The 25,317-nt window shown below is 38.7% G+C and overlaps 1 protein-coding gene across 2 annotated transcripts in view; it reads right to left on the bottom strand.

Moving 5' to 3' along the window:
- UBAC2 (UBA domain containing 2) overlaps nt 1–25,317 on the bottom strand; it is a 101,122-nt gene that overhangs the window by 14,790 nt on the left and 61,015 nt on the right. The window contains exons 5-7 of one of the 2 annotated variants that reach the window (XM_037376365.1): nt 18,218–18,341; nt 16,232–16,279; nt 4,618–4,869 (exon numbers count right to left, since the gene is read on the bottom strand). In XM_037376365.1, the coding sequence (XP_037232262.1) occupies nt 4,618–4,869; nt 16,232–16,279; nt 18,218–18,341 (424 nt within the window). The remainder of the gene's footprint in view (nt 1–4,617; nt 4,870–16,231; nt 16,280–18,217; nt 18,342–25,317) is intronic. The other variant, XM_037376366.1, reaches the window with a different exon arrangement.

Genomic DNA, 25,317 nt, shown 5'->3' with positions numbered 1-25,317 from the left:
GGCAACACTGCTAAAGGCAGTTTCTATTCAATTACATCACAAAAACCCAAAGTAGCCTTAGGTAACATAGACTAATTGGAATGGAAACCTAATTAGAGAAAAAGACTTTGCCTAACACTTGGCTGAAAATCTCACCCATTCATTGAGGTAAAGCAGCCTGGTAGATTCCTTCCCGACAATAATACATACATCTGTGAAACAATACAAACAACCTGCTTCCATCCAAAGTTCTGGCTAAGAGAGCAAGAGTTTATATGGACACAGCAATGTATAAAGGTTGCAGAAGGTCTTCACAGTTCAAAATGTCTGTTGAAGGACTTGGTACTCAAACGTGTGAAGTTATTCAAGACAACTTTGTCAAATTGTTATCCCTCAGTGCCAGTGGGAAAGCTAAAGAATATGCTCAGGTCTAATTCTTACACTTCTTGGAGAAAGCAGAAATGGATGCTCTGGGAGTATATTCACTGAGGGATTTTTTTTCTACCATCATGAATGAGGATAACATTCCTGAGGAGGAATTCTTGTGTCAAGAAAGTCTTTGCTCCATTAATCTATTTTTTCCCAAGGTCAGGAGTTTACTGCTTAGATACAACCAGAAGGTAAATCAGCAGCCTAGTCTCACAGTCCTTAGTTGACAAAATGTGAAGCTTGCATATTTCTCAGGATATGAGACTCCCCGTAACAATAAAGACTCTCAGTGTGCCTACCCACAGAGCATCTCTCCAGTGTCCCAGGAGAAAGACAGCTAACAAATGAACAATTAGAGGAAGTCACATTGTTATAGAAGAAATCTGGTCCTTGCAAGCAGTAGAATCTCGTACAGAGATGCCATGTAATACGAACCAAAGGAGTCTGGCCTCACCGAAAAATAATGGCAGCTGGAATAGATGAACAAAAGGACAGGAGGGAAAGGACAAAAGAAGCTTAAAGCAGAAGATAGGGCAGAAAAGAGGTAGTGAAATGAATATTTTCATATATAGCTGTAGGCTTATCACACAGTCTGGAGCAAGCCGTGAAGCTCTTTTCTGAGACAAGAAACTTAAGAGAAACCAAAAAGCAGGTAATATGGTGTCTTTAACATGCTCAGCATGAATGAAGGAATAAATGTTCTGTGGATACAAAAGGCACTTTTTCAAGATGAAGGGATTGAGGTTCATACACTGTCCCTCCTGAATGGGCGCAGGGACGAGCATTCAAAGGAGAGGCGGTATTTAGTTGCCAACAGAAGGTGCTGACTACCTTTTCTGCAACTTTCCACCTTCCACATATCCATCTTTAGTGACAACTTGGGCATGACTCCTCCTGTATTTGCAATTTGGTTATCTGCCAGCCTCCCTTCTCAATAGGAAGTGAAAGTCAAGTTGACTCCCTGCTACCACACTGGTGGACAGATGCAGCTTCCCTTTTCCCACCAGGGCTTTCATTTGGGTTACAGAAAGATAAACTTTAGAAAAATGCTGAGAAATGAAAGAGATCAAGAAATAGAAAATTCAGGAGAGAAGACCAAACTGTTCATTGGTATTACAATATCGAAAGAATAAAATAGCACCCGAAGACCTCAACTACATCTTGTCTGAACGAGAAAAATGCAAAAGGCATCCATCCCTAAAATCCTATGAGCTTCATGATGCATCAGCAAATGATTACTGGTGGTGAGATGTGATGGGAGAGAACTTCCCCAAAGCAAAGAAGGATTTTGTTACAAAAGCAAACATAAAGTATGGGAAACAATGGAGGTGAAGGGGAAGAGATGATGAAAATGTGGGAGGAAAATGGCACAGTGGGGAATAAAAACATGAAAGTGATAGAAAAAAAGAGATCAGATAATTGGGAAAAAAGAAAATTAGGATAAATTATTTAAATTAGAGAAGAGGACAGACAAAAGAGTGGGAAAGAAAAGAACTAAGAAACTAAAGTTTTAAAAGCAGAAACAAAATAGCAAGCTGGTATTTTTTAGGGAATGAATACATGTGGCACACATTTTATTCTACTGCCTCAAAAGGCGCATGAAGGTGATGCTCAGTAATTCTCCATTTGTGACAAGTTCATCATTTCTCAGGATTATTTGTGGAAGAAAAAAAAGAACGGGACGTTTTCAATATGTACACTACCATCTGTTTAAGGGCTGTATCCACAGCAACTAGAAACCAAGACAAAAATCAGTCACCAAGTAACCACACTCCCCTGAGAAACTAGCAATGTAAGATAAGTTTTTCAGTTTCTAACAACATATTTACACACAGTACCACTGAACATTTAAACACCAAAATGAGGTATATCAAGTAATTAAGTTGGTGGGTTTTGTTTAAATTCTCCCACACACTCAGCCTGCTCCTCGAAATTATGGGTGTCTGACAACCCAGCACTCACACTCACAGCTCCATGCTTCAGGCTCCTTCAGATCTGAACATGTCAGCTAGAGAAAGACTGGGAAAGGTAAAGCCAGCAAAGAAATTCTGGGGTGGTTGGTGTTTGCTGTTGTTTTTTTTGGTGGTTGTTTTTTTTTTTTTTTTATAGGATCCAAAGTGAATTCTGCTTTGAATAAAAGCGCTCAGTGAACAGCAGAAAAAAAAAAAGAAAAGATAAAAAATTCTAATCTAAATTCCATCTGTAACATGATCTCTTCAACTCCGTGGTCTTCAAATTATACCCTTCCAAGCCTCTAAATGCAAAAGTATTGCCCAAATACAGCAATTTTTAAATATTATTTTAAAATAGTAAATTATTAATAAAATTATTAATTACATAATCACATTTTATAATATATATTTTATAATATATATTTTATAATATATATTTTATAATATATATTTTATATTTACATATAATAATTTATACACAATTAATTATATGATATTAATTAATTAGAGACTAAATATTTTTCATTTTTTAAAATATTATTTTGAGACTGAAATTAGCCTGCTTTTAATTTTTACCACTATGTCTCAATATTTGTGAATGATGCTTTTTGTGATTTAGTTGATGGCCAGTAAATTCTGTGAGTCAAAAAAAAGGCTGGTCAAAAGTTTCATGACATACCTTTTCTAAAGAGTCTCTGCGAAACATTCATACATTGATCCCATCACCTTCTGATTGCTGGTTTCTCAGATTAGCACTATCAGTTAACTAAACGCTGCGCTCATATTAAAGGCTAAACATGAAGGTAACTTGAAAGTGTTTCAGCAACTTGTAAAGGGAAGCATCATACTGATGTTCAAACAACGTCCATTTATTTTACTTAAACCCTTCCCCTTTTTAAAGAACTCTGTTTGAAGTCAAACATGAAAAGACTTTTTCCATTTTCATTGTTCATAGCCTAAGGAAAGGACAAGATGAGAAGAGAATGTTATCAACTCCTCTTTTATCTTTTTACTGTTCTGAACTTATTTACCGCTTTCTGCAAGTAAAGATGTATTACCAAGATAGTTTTTCAAAACTGGAACTGGCTTCTTCCTCCTGTCTGAAGAAACTTGGCTACACTCTGCCCAGCAGCATGTAGCCCAACATACACTTTCAACACATTTACTATTACAACAGCGACGTTCACGAAATGAGTAATTTCTAGTTCAGTTCTTACATTAAAACTGGTTAAACTGTTGTTCTCATGGGAATAGAGAAAAGTAGATTGGGATCTTTCCACTTGAGGAACAATTGAATCAGATTGAAATGTAAAGAAATCAAGGAAAACAGAATTACATTATCAGGGACTGGAAACAAAGATTCACACCCAAGTTGTCGGCCAAAGCTTTATGCCACCACACCTCTAATTCTGGCAACATACTAACGGTAACACAGCTATACCTCCTTGCACTAAGCTACCTCAAACACAAGAACTTGTGTATACAGAGCTACGTTTCAGACAGAGGGAACTCAGCAAAGACCTCAAATTGTAACTTAAATTATGAGCAACATGCATTCACATAAAGCAATGCAAGGCCTATGTTGCCTGCTAGGTTTGACAGAGTAGTAACACATATATCTAAGACACAGGAAAAAGTGAATTGAGACATCACATGCCTTGTTTGACTGCCCTACAACGGAAAGTACGTGAATATCTGCATTTGCTTGTTTGACTGAAGCAGAGAAAGTAAAAGGGCTCTGCTATTCCATTCAAAAGGAAATAAAAGCATTAAACATGGCAAACCGAAAGCCCCTGTGGTTGACCTCTGTAAGAAAGTTAGAGAATTTAATTTGTGCACTTTTTAAAAAGAAACAAGCTTTATTCAATGTACATTATCTGCAAACAGAGGAGTTATGTAGACAGTTTTCAACCTGTCTGAAAAGGATGCTAACAATAAAAATACTCAGAAGAGTCAGGAACATTTTGATTTCCTAACTTTCCACAATGGCTATTACTAAAGACCACCAAGAAGCAACCACTTTAACTTTCAGCTTCCTTTTTGGTAAAAGAATGCCACAAGTACTAATACCCTTACAGGACTGTCTGACATTCTGCTTACGCTTTGTGAAGCAGTTTTAACATATTAAGCTACATAAAATATTTAAATGGCTATTAGCAGTGCAAGTGTATGAAAAGACAAATGGAGAAGAATAAAGCAATACATTATTTTTAAGAAACAGGAACCCATACCAATATAATCCTTACAGAATGCATACCAATACCTGCTGCTGCCTCTGCCGCCTCATCTGGGCAACCTGAGACATCATGATTTGACGATCCAATAACTCCATTCTCTGCTGCCTCTGGATATCAACTGTTGCCCCCATTCCCACTCGAACTTCATTTGTTGGTTCCGCAGATGAGAAGATTGGTTCAAGAGTCCAAGAAAATATCTTTGCTACCCAGCTGGGTACACAAAGAATTCGATGAACTTTTAATATACTGCTATTGTAGCAAATACCAGAAACCTAAAAGCAAAAATGAAATGTTAAAAAAAAATTCCAAAAAACTTTCATACACCAAATTTTCTTTGTGTTTAGCTGCAGACAGCAGTTGGTCTTTCTGTTTTTTGAAGCACTTTTTATTGTACTTACCCAGAGTTCTCAGTCAAGAATCAGAGAAAGAATAGGGGATTTCTTTACCTCCAACTTCCTCACAACTACAGACTATTACTTTCTAAAATCTGTGTACTGCATTGCCTGTGACTCATAAAGGTGCTTGGGGTTCTTTGTTTATTTCAGAATTTAAGCTCAAACTAAATGACCCTTTCTCAAACAGGTCAAAATTCAACAAAATTCTCATTTCTAGTAAAGGAACTGGTCAGGGTATGCTGTGTGCTGACCTCAGAAGATTAAAGCTGCCCTTGAGGATGGTGAAACATTTTAAACACTCCTTAAGAAAACAACCCCCTTAAGGCTTCTGTCCTGACCACCCAAGTGTCTCCCTTCTAGTAAAAATAAAAGCAAAACAGGTGATTTGAAGTTAAATCTAAGAATATGTACAGCCTTATTCCAAAAGGATCCCATCTACCTTCTAGAAGAAAAAAAAAAAAGTTGCAAAAACCCAGTTCAATTAAAAACTGTCGTACTGAAAAAGCCACCTTTTGTGATGCCCTTCTCCCACCTATAAAAAAAATACCAATTTTCTGCATTCACATTTGTGCTTGCTTTGGGGCTTGATCTCATTTCAGGTTCAAAAGAAGCAAAAGAAATCCATGTGCCCCATAAATGACCTACAGTCATCACTCCATCGTCTTTTTAAATCCCATAATGAAGGCCTAGCACTTGAGCCCAAAGTGGTCCAGCAGGAAGGCCAAAGTTCTTACACAAACTCCAAGCCTGGTTTCTACTTCATGCCATGTTTCAGTATTCGTGACTATTCATTGTCTCTTATGTCAGAAGAATTATGCTATGACAACAGAGTGAAATGAACAGGAAGAGATACGAACTCAAAACTGTAAACATACCCACACAATGCAATTATGCTAGAAGCAATGTAGAAATTCCATTTCTGGAGTTTTTGGGCACTTCATTTTGGGTTCTCCACTTTCTGGGCTATTTTTATAAACATAACAAATGCATTGCCCCATATACAAAGGAAGACAGTACAGGAAAATGCAACATTCTTTGGAAGCGGGATATTTTTCAGATTATTTACAAAGTTACTGTTAATTATCTAGTGAGATAATGAGAAAACACTCCGCTTTGGGAAGCACTGATTTTCATTTTATTCTACTTTCCTTTTGGGACTGCCGTCAGGGTTGGTTATAACACCAAACACAGGGTACCATTCTAAAATGAGAAAGAATATTTTAAACTACCCTTAACCCCTTCGCTCTTCCCATGCTACGAGGAAGGAGGTAAATAGGATGGGATAATAGGAAAGCCATAATCACTAGCATCATAATGAAGGCTGTTTTTAACTAAATGTTCCGTATTCAAAGAAAGGTCCTGACTGGACTCCAGGAATGACAGGGCACCGGAACAGAAGCTTCATCACTTCAGAAATTCTTTCATCAGCTCTAGTGAAACTGTTCCAGATGACTGCAAGCCCACAACCAAAACTTGTGCACGTCAACTGGTAACTAAGATAGATCTATAACTGCTGAAGAATGAGGAGGAAAATTCATATCACTTCTGCGTGTAGTACTTGAAGCATCTACCCAGCAAGAAGGTCCCTCAGAAGCCAACTGTCTGGTTCCAAGAATTACATAGATAGGCTTCTCACTTGAGAAAACCTAGACTGTAGGGCTGCCGGAAAGCTCACTTTCTTGGGAGCAAGAATTATTGAACTAGGTTGCAAATATTATGTATACATTTAATATATTATTATTTTGATGATGATTTTGATAATTATTATGATGATTTCTTAGATACAAAATGCAAAAGCAGCACCAGAACCTACAAATTATCTTCCTTTCTCCCACCTCCCATCACTAGGCTACAGAGCCAGGCCCCCCTCTTATTGGTCCAAGGGATTCTGCATTCCTGGTTGCACAGGTGTAACCTGGCAGAGGAAGCACTCTTGCTCAAAATACTTTGTTCAACATCATACCGGTATATCCTCACTTCTTCGAAATGTCCCTTCCAGCTACTGATCTCTGTTCCCTCTTATCACCTACAGTCCTTTGTTAAGGTCTAATGTTTTCAAGGCACCCTAAACCTTGAACAGGTTCAAAAAGTCACAAGAACAAAACAGAGCAAGTGGCGATAGGAAAATCTACATCTCCCTGAACGCATGACAAATCTTGACACGTGTCTGAACACATTAACCACAAACAGAATCATTCTCTTATCAACTCAAGATAGAACATACAGCAAAGAGAGCAGCAGCATGTCTTTAGTGTCAGTAGTTTGGGACTTTTTTGTCTCAGAAGGGAAAGTGTACTGCAAGCATCAGCTAGTAGCTGCATCAGTAAAAGAATTCTCATATATTTTTAAGTAGAGAATATATTTTTAATTAGAGACAGCTACTTATAGAATCAAAGAATCATTCAGGCTGGAAAAGACCTTTAAGATAATTGAGTCCAACTGTTAACCTAACACTGCCAAGTCCACCACTAAACCATGTCCCTAAGTGCCACATCTACACATCTTTTAAATACCTCCAGGGATGGTGACTCAGCTGCTTCCCTGGGCAGCCTGTTCCAGTGCTTGACAACCCTTTCGGTGAAGAAATTTTTCCTAATACCCAATCTAAACCTCCCCTGGCACAACTTGAGGCTGTTTCCTCTTGTCCTATTTGGTAAGAGACCGACATCCACCTTGTTACAACCTTCTTTCAGGTACTTGTAAGAGAGCAAGTCATTCCAGAGCATTTAATCAGAAGAAAAGGCTTTATAAGGCTAAAAGTTTATGAACACTGCTAAAATGGAGAATGGCACTTAGCATAGCATGTGAGACTCATATGCATGACTCCCACCTGCCTTCCTAGCTTTACTGAGCTCATTGGAGTAGCATGCTTGGTCTATAGCCAATGCACCAGCTGCATTGGGTTGTCTTCTCTCTCCTTGCTGCTCCTCAACAGCAGACTAGTGTCTTGGTTCCTCCTTGTCCTACCTTAAACAGAAACTCATTGCATAACCCAAACGTGTGGACTTCTGTGCTCACAGTGCAGGAAGTCAAAAAGTCTGACTATAAAGTCCACAGTAAAACCTAAAATGCAAAGCACCTGGTGAAGGAACAAGACAAAACTGTGTGACACTAGCAGAAGATAGGTATATCTTCTGCATATAGCTGCCAAGAAACTTACTGCGGACCAGTAACTGGTCAGAGCAAACGTGAAACTTCAATTCTTCATCAGTATAAAGAGATGGAAAGCCAGACTCAGCGGTGAAGAGCACCAAGTGTACACTGGCAATCTACCTTGTTACCTCCACATCTGTTAGGATTTCAGTGCCACTCCCGTTCTTCTCTCCCTTGACTTACTACTATGTTTATAAATCAATTAGATGGAAGCATAAGAAACTTTAAACGCTGTGATCAGTTTTAACAAATTTTCAAGAAGTTTTATCCAGTGAGAAAGAGATGCCTATTTGCATATTTCCAATAAACCCAGAATGGAGACATTTGTAGTTAAAATAGGTCTTGTGATTCAGTCTGGTTTAGTGTCATACTCATCTTAATGTCAAGTATTTCCAAAGAACTTCCTCTTTAGCTGGTTCATATGCAGAACTTGATATATATTATTTTAAAACCCCCAAACTCTGACAAAGTATAAAGTAACTTTTTACACCATTTTTGTTACAGACATGTGGTGAGTTTCTAGTGCTTAAGGAAGCAAACCAACTTTGTTTATTCAATGAAGATATGATGATCTCATATCCCAGCTTCAGCACTGTACATCAAAGGGCTACCTTCCCCAAACAGATGAGCCTCCAGAATAATTTAGGTTCTAAAAAGTCACCACAGAAGGACACTGTAGTTAAGTTTACACCTGCAACTTCATCCACCATATCGTATGAGGCACAACACTAGGCAGAGGCAATGGAGTATGCTGGAAATTAGCATGCTGCAGAAAAAAGTGTGCTTGCATGTTTCCAGCTTCTTAACATCATGGCTTACTACTAGTCCTTCACATGAAGTGTCCTAACCTCTTCCCACCGCTGCATAAAGCCCAACTTCCCCTACCCTTTCCTCATGTCCCTCCAAAATTGTACACTTTTTAGAAAAAGGAAGTAGCTGTAGTTACTCTTTTATATTAGGTAAACCAAATATAGAAGCCCTCCAACATTTTACATGACAAAGAAACATACACTCCACTACTGAGATATTTAAAATCACCGTACTTGATTAACACTAAAAAAAGGAAAGCAAATGGAAAAAACAGCAGGCAGATTGGTGTAGAAGAAAGATTATGTTGGAAATTATTTTGCCTAATGGTTATAACTTGACAGCAAATAATTATTTTGTTCTGAATAATTTAAATATATTCATTACCTGTATTCAAGACTTTGCTGTTTTCAGATACCAAAAAATTGAAAGCAAACAGCAGTGTTCTTAAGGGGAAATGACATTGTTATCCCTATCTTATCTGCTTTATCCTTAGTATGCTTCAAATTCTATACAACTAGAACCAAAACAAGAGGTTAAAATTTGTGCTGAGATTCTGTCTTTATCTTGATTAAAGAAACACATTTAGCAAACAAAAGAGATTGTGTGAAAACCACCCAACAAATAAACTCACTGCACGTGTATTTTCAACCTGTAGTTATAACCTCCAATGTAATTTTAACACAACAGATTGTTTTGTTTCGGTTTTGTTTGAGGAAATACTTTGTAAGAGTATAAACAGCCTTTTGCAATGGTTAGCTTGACATAAAAATAAGATAATAACAAACTAATTCTCTTCAATTTGCTTCCCAGTTGACTGGGCTCGCAGATTTTCCAGATACCTTGAATTTTTTTTTCCAGAGTGCATCAATGCTGTCTTCATTGGTCAGGTGCAATCATTATGATATCCCAATCATTCTTGGTGTACGTGCAAGCATGACTGCACTGCCATTTCAGCACAGTACATATATTCTTAACTTGTACTTATGACCTAAGGATAGGTTCCCTCGTGTCTCTGCTAGAATTCTGCAGGTGACTGTCACCATACTGTTAACCAAACCTCTTTACATAAAAGATCACGATTGGATTTATATCTGCCCCAATGGAGATGTCCGTAATTTAAAAGCCTACTTATGAGCTGGTTGTTTAAAGTTGGTTGCCTAGTCACCAGAGAGAAATGGACACTGTTAAGATGTGACTCATCCTCTGGCAGACATCTCCGAAGTACCCTCACAGCTAAATTACTCTCACAGGTTCCCTCTCTAAGCAATGGTAACACTGCAGCCATGACGGTGTACGTGTACAGGCCAGAAAAACTTGAGAGAAGCAATCTACCTCTTACTGAACTAGCTGGCATAGCTGAGCAAGTAGACCAGATTTTGGGCACACATACTCCTCAACTCTGAGAAAGAAACTAAAAACCTAGAAGTGAAATACAAACTGAAAACTAAAATCCACTTTCCTACAGGATCTCAGAAGCCGTGGATACAAAAGAGAAAGTACCTTATGACACATTATTACCCTCTCTCCTCCTTTCACACTATTTTCTCCTTCTTCCAGAACTGGAATAAGTTCCAGGATTCAACTACTTTTCTTCTTAGATGCTTTAACTGATGCAGGAGGGAGTGTTATCAGCTTAGTCAGTTGCCATGTGTCTACATCTAGCTACCTAGACGTAAGCAAGGTGTCTAAGCTCCCACCACACAGGAGATTTAAGTCGTTACAGTCCGTAGAACACAGAGACACTCGTCTCAAATTAAGTCATCTACAGTCACTGAACTCAATATTGACCACTGCCCACATGCAAATACCTCGCATTAGTTTTGAGTGGGATTCAGCACATCTGTTAGCATACATATGGATATCTGCACCTGTCCTAAAGTTAGGAGACACTGACAATCCTTCTTGTTCATTCCCTAATCTCTGTTATTCTATTGCTTCTCCATTTCTTATTTCAGACTATGCACTTCACAACCTACGTGCTGAGCTTCCTGAACTGCGTGGCCAGCAGGTTAAGGGAAGTGATCCTTCCTCTTGTCTCAGCATCAGCGAGGCTGCAGCTGGAGTAGTGCATTGAGATCTGCACGCCCTGCGACAGGAAAGACATGGACTTGCTGGAGCAAGTTCAATGCAGGGCCACAAAGATGACGAAGGGACTGGAGCATCTTTCACATGAGGAGAGGCTAAGAGAAGTGGGACTGTTCAGCCTGGAGAAGAGAAGGCTCAGGGGGATTTTATCAAAATATATAAATGCCTGAAGGGAGAGAATGAAGAGGACAGAGTCAGGCTTTTCTTAGTGGTGCCCAGTGACAGGACCAGTGGCAATGGGCACAACCTGAAACACGGGAGGTTCCCTCTGAAAATCAGGAAACACTCTGTCACTGTGAGGGTGACTGAGCACTGGCACAGGTTGGTCAGAGAGGTGGTAGTCTCCATCCTTGGAGACATTCAAAAGCCATCTGGACCAGGACAGGCTCCGGGCTGACCTGCTGGAAAGCAGTTTTGCAGAGAAGGACCTGGGAGTTCTAGTGGACAGCAAGTTGCCCCTGGGCCAGCAGTGTGCCCTGGTGGCCAAGAAGGCCAATGGTAGCCTGGGGTGCATCAGGAGGATCGTGGCCATCAGGTTGAGGGAGGTGATCCTCCCCCTCTACTCTGCCCTGGTGAGGCCACATCTGGGGTACTGTGTCCCATTCTGGGCTCCCCAGTTCAAAAGAGACAGGAACTGCTGGAGAGGGTCTAGCAGAGGGCTACAAAGATGATGAGGGGACTGGAGCATCTGCCTTAAGAGGAAAGGCCGAGAGAGGTGGTGCTGTTCAGCCTGGAGAAGACTTGAGAGGGGACCTTATCAATGTATACAAGTATCTTAAAGGCGAGTGTCAAGAGGATGGGACTAGGCTTTTTTTAGTGGTGCCCAGCGCCAGGACAAGGGGCGGTGGGCATAAACTGAAACACAGAAGTTCTACCTGAATATGAGAAAAAACTTCTTATTTAAATATTTTAAAACTGTCTTATTTGAATTTCACACTTCTAGTAAGTTTTGCCTTCACTATAGCTTTTCATAATTCCATATTTAAAAGAATGAATTTAAAATTTGATTTCAGTTATTGCAAATAATTAACTTTTACCTATCGTGAACTCCAATTGAAATATTGCTTGGCTATAAACCAACAGCATAAAAACTAATTAATGCATAGCTTTCACATATTTTGTAAATGATCCAAAATCAATCCTATTAGACTGACTCTCTTGTCTGTCACCAGAGCACTTCCACAAGACATTTAACTAGATGTAAGCAGACTTACCTGAATCACCATTTATAATTACACAAAGAATTCAAGGAGTATCATACTCTGACGTTGACTAAAGACCTACACAAGACTAAATGTGGATGACCGGAGGATGTCCAGGCTAACTGGAAGATGAAGAAGGGCACGTGGCAGGACATGAATGTGAAGGTAACTGCGTCCTACATTATCAGGCTCTGATCAAAGATTCTCAAGAAAGTCAGCACATATTTAATACTAATTTTAAGTACGTAGAAGGGCTGATATTTTAAGTGTGAATACAGCACTGTGGGGTAATACAAATGCTTCTGCATTCCCTTCAAAACATTTTTTATAACAAAAAGAGTTCAGTAAGGATCGTTCAAAATAATTTAAGAAAGATGTGCAAGAGGAAGAAGAACAACAAGAAAAATCAATGAATCTTAGGTCTGATCAGATGTTAACTACATCATGTTATTTTTTAAGACAAGAACTACAAAAATGAAAGTCTAGTATAAGTATTTTGTTCCCCATCCCAATCACATCCTACCCTATAAATGCCAATCTTAAGGGAAAGGAATTCACTACAGAAAAAACACCTCAGCTGAACAATTAGCTAACGGAAAGGATGAATAAAGTTCTTAACAAACAGAACTCAAAACAATCTAAAGTACAGTCAGAAGCATTTAACAACAGATACCTGCAGTCTATGCAAAACCAAGTTAACAACTTCAAAATCATGAATAAGAACTAAAGCAGTCAAAAATCAGAATTTAAATTCAAACCATGCACTCAACGCTGTCTGCACTATCTTAACCCTAAGCCTTTAAAGTACATGTTCTAAATTACAGATTCTCTATAGTTTTCCAGTATCTGAAGTATAAAAAGTGCAACTTTTCATATGATCTGAGAAAAGCAAATGACTGTAGCATAGAAACAATGTAGAAGGCTGTTGCGCTTGGCTTAGTGAAATCTGCAAAGTAAACAAGGTTTTAGAAACTTCAGCGTTTGTAAGGTTAAGACAATTTCAACTTCTTAAGATCTGAACTGAACTCTACACAAATCCAAAGCAGCTCACAGAAGACTTGGGGTATTCCAAATTTTGAACTTTATGCAATGCAGGGCACCTTGCAAACAAACAAATGACACTTGATAAGAAAAAAGAGGCTGCAACACTAAAATCACAGAAAGGGCCCGAAAGATACCTTTTCCCTATGAAATAACCTAGCTACATGGTTACCAGTAACCCTGGCATGTGACCTGTATGACAACAACATCATACTAATGAGTGGAGGGAACTGCATGTCCTAGAGGGCATATCTCATCTGTTGGTACCAACTTGAATTTACCTCTTGAAGCAGGTATGTGGTAGCTATGATTCAGTAAGCCTTAACATGCCCCTCAAATTTCAATCCTGCAAAAGTATAGCAATGAGAAATGTAAGCTGAGAACCCAAGAGATTTTAAAGGGGGAGAAAATAATGGAGAGAACATGGGCTGATATGTATGTGTCCAACGAAACATTCAAGTGGATACCATTTACTAAGGTGTTTTGACTGTTTTAAAGAAAAAAATAGTAGGGAAACTGCTTCTGGCCTTCACTAAACTGAATGATATGCATTATATGGAAGCACTTCTGTAAACAACTGTTGAAAGAATTTCTGGCTTAAAGTCAAATTAGTGACTTGGGTGAACACAGAAATCAATCTCCAGTGCCATATCTTGTACCTGGAAAGTCAGATCCTGTTTCATCTGAGAGTGTTCATTACATGTTAAAAATACAAATTGTGTGAATTTAAGTAAACCTAAACTGGGAACATGGTGAAGAGAAAGTAGAAACTGACAATTCAGAAATCATATTGGCACCATCCATTTTAATACTCCACATAAGCAGAAGTGCAACAAAAACTAAACTGCAGAACAGCATCATATACAGTCATGAATGTCTAAGTGATCTTTCGAGCTGAAAATACAGACAGTGAAGTATCTAACAGGCAACGAACTAGTGACTGAGTATCACACCTAGCTGACTTGGTGTTCATGCATTTACTCAGCCTTTTTGTTAAAATGCAAGAAAATGTGATTCAACAAAGGTATCGTATGTTAGAAAATGTCAAAAGCAGTAAGAATTACAAAAACACACAGGCTGACACAGAATGACTTAACACTGATTTGACAACCTGTGTATTTCTGTAATTGTACATGTACATATGTTATCAACTATCCACACCTGTAGTGCTAAAAGGTGCGTTCATAGTGTTTCATATCTTTCTTCAGTTTATTCAATATACCATGAAACTTTACTCCTTTATCAAGTTCTCTCAAAAGATGCCAAATTATAATTTCTAATAGAGAAGGAAAAGAGGCTTCTTATTCACAGAAGTATGACAGACATGCTGTGCAAAAACCAGCTGAAACTCACTACATTAACTTCTTTCCAAATTGTAGCACTTATTACAAAACTGTAGAGTGCAGCTCTTGCTACAGAAAAAATTGAGACTGAAAACATATCACCACTGATGATGACTTAATTCATGCCAACTGAAGCAATATGAAAACCAAATGATTTTTTTAAGCCTTCCTGCGACAGAGAAAGCTCTGTTTATTCTTATGGACTTTTACCTATGTAAAACATACTGTCAATCCGCAATCAAAAATATATCATTTATGAAAAAGAATCCTAAGAAAGTTGCATTATACAGCTAAATAAAACTGTATGTTAAAAGGGAATTTAAATAACAACTGCAAAATATATTCTGAAAAAAAAAAAATTGAGCTGTTTTTTGTAAGTCTGTATAACCAAGTATACGTACAGTTTCTACTACCAGTAAAGGAGGAATTAAAATGCCTTTCCTTTTCTGTCCTTTCCTTCCCTCTCTAATGAACACCTGTTCAAAAGGAAGGGCTATTAAAAGAGCCAGAAAAGTAACAGGAAGGGTCGTGCATGTGGAGGAAGTTACAGATCCTTAGGGGGGCATAGAGGCTTGGGCTGATTGCCAGGACAGAGAAATTCTGGCTTGTTACTTGCACCATTTTCCTTGATATGTATGGTCAGACCAAATTGCTGAGCAGACTTCCCTATTTACTACTGCTGGGTCACTCCTTTTAGTTACCCTGCAAGCTCACAGAATATTTTGGAACAGTCAGTGCAAATGGTGAGAGACCAAACTACTACATTACAGCAGCAATATGTGAAGTGTCCACAGGCACTTCACTCTGAGCTTACCACAAATTAGTAGGTTCTAAATAGCAAGGGCACAATTTAAGCTCTTCTTAAGATTGCATCAATTGAATAATGAGCTGCTTTGGAAATGGTGGCACTTTATCTGTTTGAAAAGCAGACAGTCTTTTGAACCAAGAAATCAGGGTCTGAACTCCTAATTTCTAAGTTTGTAAAATTTTTAAAAGAAGCTTATCTGTACTAAATCTTCCAGATTGCTAATCTGTTTGAGTGCTAAGTGCCTTAGTGCTAAGAACAGAGTCGGAAGGAAAAAGACAGACCACACTATCTGATTGGTGTGAAGAAAGTGATTTTGCATCCTGATGGTTGTTATCATAGCGAGAAACAGCTACAGATGTCCTAGGAAAACAGAAAAACATGAAAAAATCCTCACAACAAAGTTGTTAAAAGTTGCTTTTTGGAATAAAATCTTGAGGCTTGCTGACAACCGAAGAAGAAATAAACAGTAGGGTAAACATTTCTACCATTTCTTCAACAGTCTTATTTATAGTTGTGGGTCTAAAGCTATATCCATGGCAGTAAAAGTAATCTTAGGGGCTCAGAGAACAGCGGCACCCTGCAAATATTACCCAGCTCTTTTGTTGTCTGTCAGTTTATCACCATCCAGCCAGTGCTTTACACCTTCGGAAGTTAAAAGATGAAAACTTTATACTTACCATCACAAATAAAAACATTACTCAGAAATTTCTGTTCTTTTTGAATCCAAGTACACTGTGCTGATTATATACACAACAGTTTTTTAAGCAACACATTATTTTTAAAACAGCAAGACTTACCAATCCACTTAAGGCTAAAATCCAGATGTAGGAACCAGAGGTTACAAGCTAGAAGACAAGAACAGTGATTTAGAATTTTAATTTTACAAAGCTGCTGTTGTATGAACTACTATGTTGCAGTATTGTATAGGCTAGGTGCTTATCACTACAATGGGAGAAGTTAGACATTTATCTCTGTGAAAATTCGGTTTAACATTAAAAAAAGATGTATTCCAGAAGTAGAAGTGGAAAAAACACAGGGATCCAACAATTGTTCTCCTTCTACAGAACAATACATTTTATTTTCATATAGTATACCAAGTATAACAGGATGTCAGTTATAGGCTGCACAGAAAAACAAGTCTGAAAGATAGACTGAAGCAAAGGAAATGACTCAGCAGCAACAGGAGAAGAGTTCCAAGTGGGGCAGGCAGTGCAAGTGAAGCTCTCGGATGTGCAGTCATGGAGAGATTAAACATGAGCATCAGAATCAAAGAAATAAATTTCTCACCCAGCAGCATAACAGTCGACATGAAATCATAGAAGTAGGTCTGAATGAATTATTAAAAAGATCCTGATAAGCCAACAGGACAGCCCATCATTTCTAGTAAAGTATATGATTAATCACCTGGAAAAGGTTATTACCAACTGCAAGAAAGGGCTGAAAACTAGACTGATACTGGTTACCAAACTAGTTCTGCACAATGCCGACTGAATCACGAGAACACCTCCTCTCTAGTCTTCTGACTATGGAAAGAGTGACTTGAGATAAGGGCAGAGTTTACAAATAAGGAGAAGGCAAGTGATTTTTCCCTCAGCCTCTGTGTGACAGCAGCAACCATTCTGTACGCAGCAGGGAAAGCAAAGGTACAGAGATTAGTAACAACAGTGATCTGTACTGGAGGTGGTGTTTGTATGAAAGCAAAAGGCAAAAGACAAAAAAAGGCAAAAAAATGGAAAAGAGCTTAGACAATATCCCAGCTTTCCACTTTCCCAAAGACCAGAATAATAGTGGTATTGATGGGTTCAGAAGAGAGGTAACAAGGTTTCTGAAAGATCAAGAAAATAAGGTGTTAGAGCAGAAATTGAAGGAATCCAAAGGCTGAACAGCAAAAGGGATGAATGAAATGTTCACTAGAGCATGAGTCTATATTCTGAAACTGGCCATTCATTCTAAAATACTCTCTACCACACTTCACATAACTATGGTGCTTTCCACTGCTACTCCTAGAGCTATTTTTGAGTCCCTGGAATATATAAAAATTAGTATAATTTCTCATAAGTCTGCACAACTCCTGTTTCATAATTCAGATTGTGACAAGACTGTCCCTTCATTTCTAGGCTGCTGGGGTTTTCTGTTGTTTTTTTGAGCAACACTGCTTTTCTGTGGCAAAAACATAGGTAAGGTACCAAGTACTTATATTTTTGCACTCATATTTAACATAATGCTACATGATATTGCTGTGCTCTGTGTTCACTATTTTAAATTACCTGTGACATGGTAATGCTTGATATACAGATAATATTAATTTACATCAGTGGAACTAAGCCAAAGCTTTGATTATTTACCAACAGTCTTACCACAGAAAAACACTGTATTCTACAGACAAGGGGAAAATAAACAAGATCAAGAATATAAGCAAATGAGAAAGGTGAAGGTCACAAATGCCTTAGCATCAGGTTCTGTTTTCATCTGTTTTCATCTAGTTAATTTTGTTGACCAAAAACAGCAACAAAAAATTGTAGAATTGTCTCATTTTATTTTCCTGTGCAAGACAATCAAGACAGAAGACAACGGAAGAACAGATCACTTGCCCACCACTTCAACAAGTAGAAATGCATACTAGCAACATGTTTTTCAGTATTTTAGTTGATGGGACTGTCAGTAGCTAAACATATGTGGAATCATACATGTGGAAACATCAAGATTCATAGATGAACATCCAGAAATGCTAACTACTACATTAGTAATTCATTAAAAGGTGAACAAGCAAGTACATACCATACCTGTAAACCCAGTATATAAACCAGTGTCTTGTTTGTGATAGAAAAGTGGCCTAATACTTGTGTCACCTGCACTCTTGGAATGGAGGAATAAAATGGTACAAACAGAGCAAACACAGGACCCAAGCTGCAAAAAGGAAGATACAGATGGTTAATAAGAATGATAGTAGGCAACAGTAATGTAAAACAATCAAGTGTAATTAATCTTAAGTACATAACAATCAAAATGTAATACCATCTTGCAAAAAAAGGTCTTCCTTGGGAACCAGTGATCAGATAACGTGTGGCATTCAGGACAATAGATTCATTAGCAAGTAAGAACAGGTGACAAAAAGTATCTTATTTCCAAATGTTTAGGACTGGAGGCAGCAGCGAAGGCAATGTATTTAGTCTAATAGCAGGCTGTTTCTATAAAATACAGCACACAAAAAGATCAGCAGTAGTCTCCTGCATCAGAGCAAAACCTCTTCAATTCAAATGGATAAATATAAGGATTATAGCTTTCCCAAAAGGTTATAGAAACCACTTCACTTATGAAGTTAAGCTCCTAATATTTACCCAGGCTTAAGCTGTTACAGGATTGTCAGCAGACCAAGATGTGAGTATCGACAGTTCCATTTAACTTCCCTTTGCCGTTGACTTCCATGGCCCTACAAATAACTTTCTTTAGGGTCCTCACCTTAACCACAGTAAGTTTATTAAGTTTCCAAAACCTCATTGGAAGCAGTGTCATAGAATTTAAGACTCAAGCACCTTTTACAACGACCAGATACCTAGACTGAACTTGTGAACATAAACTAGTGCATTTCATCCATATACCCAGATACAAAGCCTGTGTTCCTCATGATAAAACACCCAGAAAACGAAACCATTTATTAAAACCAGGAGAGGCTGCAGCAGAACCAATGCCAAAGGCATGCATATGGGAGATTCTAGAAGAAAAACACTTCCTAGGATGGAGAAGGGCAAGCAAAAATGGTCACTTCAGGTGGACACGACCTGCTCCACCAGCAGAGCTGCAGTGATGGTGACCTCCAGGCAGCAAACTGCAGGCAGCAGGCAGGGAGAGGCTCACATCTACCCCAGCTGAATCCTTGCTCATGGTTCTGTGCTGTCTGGTGTCCGACAGGCGTGGGATGCTGCACGGCGTAACTTTTCACTGCTCACCAGCTTATCAAAACTTTCAAGAGTTGCAGTTTCCACAGGCCTTTACATGAAAGGGATCTTATTATATGTGAATTATCAGCAGGAATTGTGCAACGGCACAAACCAAGACGTAAATAACTTGAAATTTTTGCTCAAAAATAAATTTCCCTTCTGGAGGAGCTACTGATAGGAGTAATACCATGTGAAATGATGGTCTGAATAATAAAGCATTTCCTGAATAACTGCCAAATGCAACACCCACAGCTATAAAAAAACCCTTCAAATATTATTTTTACTCATTTAGTGGGCTGTTGCCTAAGAGCGTTTTGTTATCATTTTGTTTGTTACATTTGAAGTTTACTTGCTGAAAAGCTTCCTCTCTGAGGACTTATGTACAGTTTATTTATAGAAACATTTTTAGTACCATCCGTTTAATACAGTCAGATGCACTTGAAAGTATAGAGAACATTAACTAAGGAACTACTGAAAAATGTTCAATTTTGCATATAATCCTTCTTACACAAACAAAACCCCACCCACCTGTATAAACACACACAACACATTCTTAAAACAAATCATAATTAAGTTGTAGGATTTGATAGGCACAGCTGTAAGAGCGCCACATGCAAAAATAATTCCTCATTAGAAGTGCTTCCATTGTAGACGATATTCACTGAAGTAAATTAGGTTTTGTAAGTGAAGAGAGAAGAAAAAACAAAGACAAAATACCTCTTCCTTTCTTTGAAAAGTAATTTTAAATGATTTCTTTCTACTTTTACTAAATGACCTGAGGGAGTACCAAAACTGTGGCATGCTTTTTAGGTTTTATTCCTCCTGTGATGAATAGCGACTCAGACACCGATTTCACATGCAAGAGTGCACTCGATAAGATGGGAAAGTACAAAAAGGAAATCCCCACGACTGCAAGTATGTTTTAAAAAGAGATGAGAGAATGTTGAAAGGTTCCTTAAATGTCAATATTCATCACAAACGTCAACAGAGACTATAGAAAGCACCACCCCAGTCCAGGGTAGTAATCCATGTAATCCAAAGCTCAGTGTCTGATGCTGCTCAGTACCTGACCATCTAGAGGACCAGAGGAAACCCAGTGATGGACTTTTTCTCCTAAAACAGCAAGTTCGTAGGCACCACAGACGTATGCCTCCAAAGACATCAGGTTTTGGTTTTTTAAACAGAGTTCACATCTAGCATAAACAGGTATTACACAAATACTGACTCCGGCATCTTTTTTTAGAATTTCAAAACTAACGCCCTTCAAAATATTTTGTGAAACTCATTTGTACAGGTGACTCCACTGTGTGAAAATTTATTCCAATTAATTTTAAACTTTCACCCTCAACTTCCATTATATAATTCTGTACTTTTATTTTGCAAATTTCAATTAATCTTTTCTGCTGCCTTCAGAACTTTCTGTACATTACTCATGCCTTGTTTCAGATTATCTATATGGAAACACTGCTTACCTACGGCAGGTCTATCAGAGAAGTTATCTACATAACAATACTAGAATATGACTGATGTAGTAAGGGACAAGAAACTGATGGCAAAGGAATATATGGACCCACTGCCTGGTGGAGAAATGGACCTAGTGTCAAAGGACATGAAAAAAGCCAAGGTACTTGATGCCCTTTTGGCCTCAACTTTCACTGGTTAGTTTTGCCCTCAGACCTCCCAGTTTCCTGAGCCTCCTGCGGGACTGAAGCAACACCTGCTGTAGAGGAAGACAGTTAGGAAGCTCTTGAGCCCAACTGGCCACACAGGAGTCAACAGGACCAGATGGGATGTACCTCAGGGTGCTGAGGGAGATGGCTGATGTTACTGTCACTGAAACATCGTGATGATCAGGGCAGGTTCCTGATGACTGGAAAAATGCAAATGTCATACCCATCTTCAAAGAGGGCAAGAAGAGGATTCAGGTAGCTACAAGCCTCACCTCTGTCCCTAGGAAAGTTACAGAGCAGGTCTCCTAGAAGCCACTGTCAGCCACATGATGGACAAGGCGATTGCTAACATCCCATATGGATTTACCAAGGGTGACTCTGGTGCTGTGGACAAGGAAGGGGAAGGCACCGAATGCTACACATTCTGACTTTAGGATGGCCTTTGACTCGGTCTCCTCTTGAGTCCCTGAAGAAAAACTGGGGAGAGATGGACTGAATAAGCAGATTTGAGGGAAACTGGCTGCACCGCTGGACTCAAAGGGTTCTGACCAGCAGTAAAAAGTCCAAGCAGCAGCCAGTTACTAACAGCTTCCCTCGGGGATCCACACTGGGGCCAACACGATTTATTGTCTTTATCAACAACCTGGATGATGGGCAGTGTGCTCTCAGCAAGCTGGTGAATAACATCAAATTGGAGGGAACAGCCAATACTTTGGAGAGCAGGACCACATTCAGATATTCCTTGACAGGCTGGAGAAATGGGCTAACAGGAACCGTACAGAATTCAACAACAGCAACTGCAGAGTCTTCCACCTGCGTTCAAATAATGCTGTGCAATGGCATAGACTGGCTAGAAAACAGATTTGCAGACAAAGAGCTGGGGAATTCTTTGAATATTAATCAGCAGTTCATCCTTGCAGGAAAGGTCAATTGCATACACAGCCGCATTATCAAGTGTGTAGTCACCAGGCCAAGAGAAGTGATTGCTCAGCACTTCTGAGCCTGAACACAAATTATTGTGTCTACTTTTGGGCTCCTCTCTTTGAGAGGCATTCATACACTGCAGCAAGTCCAGCTGAGGGTAATGATGGTCCAGTACTGTACCAGGTTTCCCATAGCTAGAACCCCATCCTCAGAGATACAGCCTGAGCACACAGCCCCAAGTAACCTGTTCTTGTTGGATGTGCTTTGAACCCAGGGTTGAGCTAGGTGACTGCCACAGGTCCTGTCTAACATAAGCTATTCTGTTCTTCTGTGAATAATCAAAGCCTTGTTCCTGAAGCTCACAATCACTGGAGGGATTTCTGTTCCCGTGTTTCACTAGACAGGTACAAACATCCATCCATGTACTGTCAATAAAAGGACTTGTTCTTAACTATTTTAGTTATGTTAATTAATTGGTAACATACAGTCAGATTCAACATGTACCAGTGGAAAACACACTCTTATTGAAGGACTACTAAAATTCCCTCTTTTCCTTCATTTCTCTCTCTTCCTCTTGTTTTTGCTTTTTCCCTCATCCCTTTTAATTTCCTTTCCTCTCCTCTCCCCTATTTCCCTTCCTTTTCCAGAGGCTTTCATCCTGGCCCGGGCATCAGGAACACTCTTTCAAGTGCCATGATTAACTTCTACTAGAAACTTGAGATGTCTGTATGCAAAGAAGGGCCATAGACACAAACACACACTGACTCTAAACTGAGTTGATGACCACTTAATGTTTGGGAAGTTAATTTCAGTCATGTGGGTTACAGAACAAAATTTTCAAATAAACCAGAAAACTCTAAAACCTGAAAGATAAAATTCTAGAGTTTGAACACTCTATATGGAAACCATGTCCATCCCAAAGGTGAACTGTAATAGCAGGCTCTACAACAATTAACATGCTCTTTGAAATGAGGATATAACTTCCAACATTTGCAGTGAAAAAAGAACACAGCAGACCAGAGAGTAACATTCTACATTGTATGAAGCGATGAGATTGGTTTTGTACAGAGAAAAAAAAACCCAAACAACTTGAAGAAACAATAACCTTAAAAAAAATAAACCAGAGATGTAGAAAGTTCTGGCAGAGAAGAAAGAATCAGGGGCAAACACTTCTTGTAAGAGAAATACTCCACTTAGATTTTAAAAGGGTGAACACTAAATGTAGATCAAAATAATATATTTTAACATCAGTAAATATATGCACAAAATACAGAAAAAATAGTTCTAAAGATGTATGAACAAACTGGTAGAAAGCAAATTTTATTTCTGCAAAATGCCTGCTGTTGTCAATTCAAGTTCCATGGGATTAAGCATGCAGAAAAACCCTGCTATTTTGTTCAGAGTGACTCACTACACTTACTAATTGCGGTGCTGTATTTTTCTTCATTTAAGTTCTTCATAAAAAACATTAACCTGACAAACTCACAACCATGTATTTTTTTTTTTTAGGGACTAAAAATACCAGTTAGAAAAGCAGCTGCAGATAATACAGAGCATGTAAACAACGTACTTGTAATTCAAGTTTTTAAGTTACTTCAGTGCTCTGTGTTCTACAGGCTGTTCAGACACTGCCATATTACACCTAAGGTGTCAGCCTTTATTCTGAAAATGTTAAACATTCTCAATAACAACCCTTAAAATTAGGTAACTCCCTGGAATATGACTACCCCTGATAGTTGGGATCCTCTGCCTGGCGGAGCCCAGGACTCAAAGGAACCATCTATTCCACCCAACCATTGCTCTACACACCAGTGGGACAGCCCAGCGCTTGAGGCCTCTAAATACAGCATTAGGATACATTACCAAATACTCATGTATCTAACTGCCATTATTCCACAGGAATGCAGGAAGAAAGTGGGGAAAAAACCCCAAGAAAAAATCTGAAGATTTTGTACATTTTGAAGGGACAAAAAAGGTTACTCCTATCCACGGATATCTCAGCATAATCACTGCAACATTGGGTTCATTAAAATACGCAACCAACCTAACGCTTTACAATCCACTCATGAAGACATGTCAGACACCTACCTCTCCTAAAAAATCCTTTATTTCTTTAATGCCAAGACTACCTAACAATCTGTTTTGTAAACTGCTCAGCTCTATCATAAACCAGTTTTCAAGTTCCTCTCCCTTCCTATTGGTGAGCTAATCCACACTTTTCCTTTTCTGCTGGCTACAATCTTTCTCCCAGTTTCAGTTTTAATTTAGTCATCATTAATAAAATGATAACATATGTAATCATTACTCTTTAGCTTTTCCTAAAAAGGCCTGTTAATCCTATCTCCCCTCAACCTTTGTCATGCAAAGCTGATTTACGGTACCTGACCATTTCTATTCTAACAGCCTGCTGCAATGTACAATATAAAATTTCTTCAGTTAGGCATTCACTCAGGCAAGCAATTGCTACATACCATCAAAGGATTATTGAGCTTACAGCACTATGAAGATATTTTTTTATTTTTTTTTTTAAAACGAGGCCTCTGTCCTTCACTTAATATATGATTAGCATGCTGCCATTCATGTGAAGGCCAAAGACAGATGAAGCCAATGGAGTGGCACAGGAATGGCTGGCCAAATCCTGTGCCACAAATAAGTACGGTATCACAGGGAAAACTGTTTATCTGTAACTGGTAAGTCACTAACGTCAACTAGGCGTTACAAAGTTAGTTACTCATGCTTACCCACTGACAGCTGCTGCTCTGCATCAGATGTCTGCAGCCAGTGATTGACGGTGACAGCTTATCAGTTAGCTTTGCTTTTATGACTGATCACATTAACCGAACCAGAGCTTGAGTTCAGCAGGAGAGAGAAGCTTGCATCTTTCTAAAAGGAAGGGGCTCCCACTGAATCCCATACTTGGCTAAATCTGGAACAGAAACTGGAGCTAGGCAGTAGACAAATGAAGGCACAAGGCAATGCTGAAGGGGTTTAGATGGCAGAGTATTTTGTTGAGGATGTACAACTCAAGAACTGTACTGAAATTTTTGTTGTCCCAAGTTCATCTAAGCTTAGGTGATTAATTTCTTCTTCTTCATCTACATAAACCTAACACATTTTATCTGGCCTCTGCAGAGTTACCGTGACTCACTGGTGAGTCATCGTTTACTGTTCCTCTAATTGAAGTCACTTGAGAAAACATGTCTGTCCACAAAAAAAGACAGGATTCAGCTACAGGTTAGTTCTAGACACCTCATCTATCTCCCAGAAAACAAAAGGAGTTAGTTTTGCAAGGAAAGGCAGTTTTGCAGTTAAGATACAGGCTGGCTGGATTAATTTTCTGGTTGATCCATA

The sequence above is a fragment of the Falco rusticolus genome, chromosome 2 (assembly GCF_015220075.1).
Source record: "Falco rusticolus isolate bFalRus1 chromosome 2, bFalRus1.pri, whole genome shotgun sequence".
Taxonomy (NCBI): Eukaryota; Metazoa; Chordata; class Aves; order Falconiformes; family Falconidae; genus Falco; species Falco rusticolus.
Note: the sequence above shows the minus strand (reverse complement) of the source record. Positions and strands in the feature narration are given on the sequence as shown.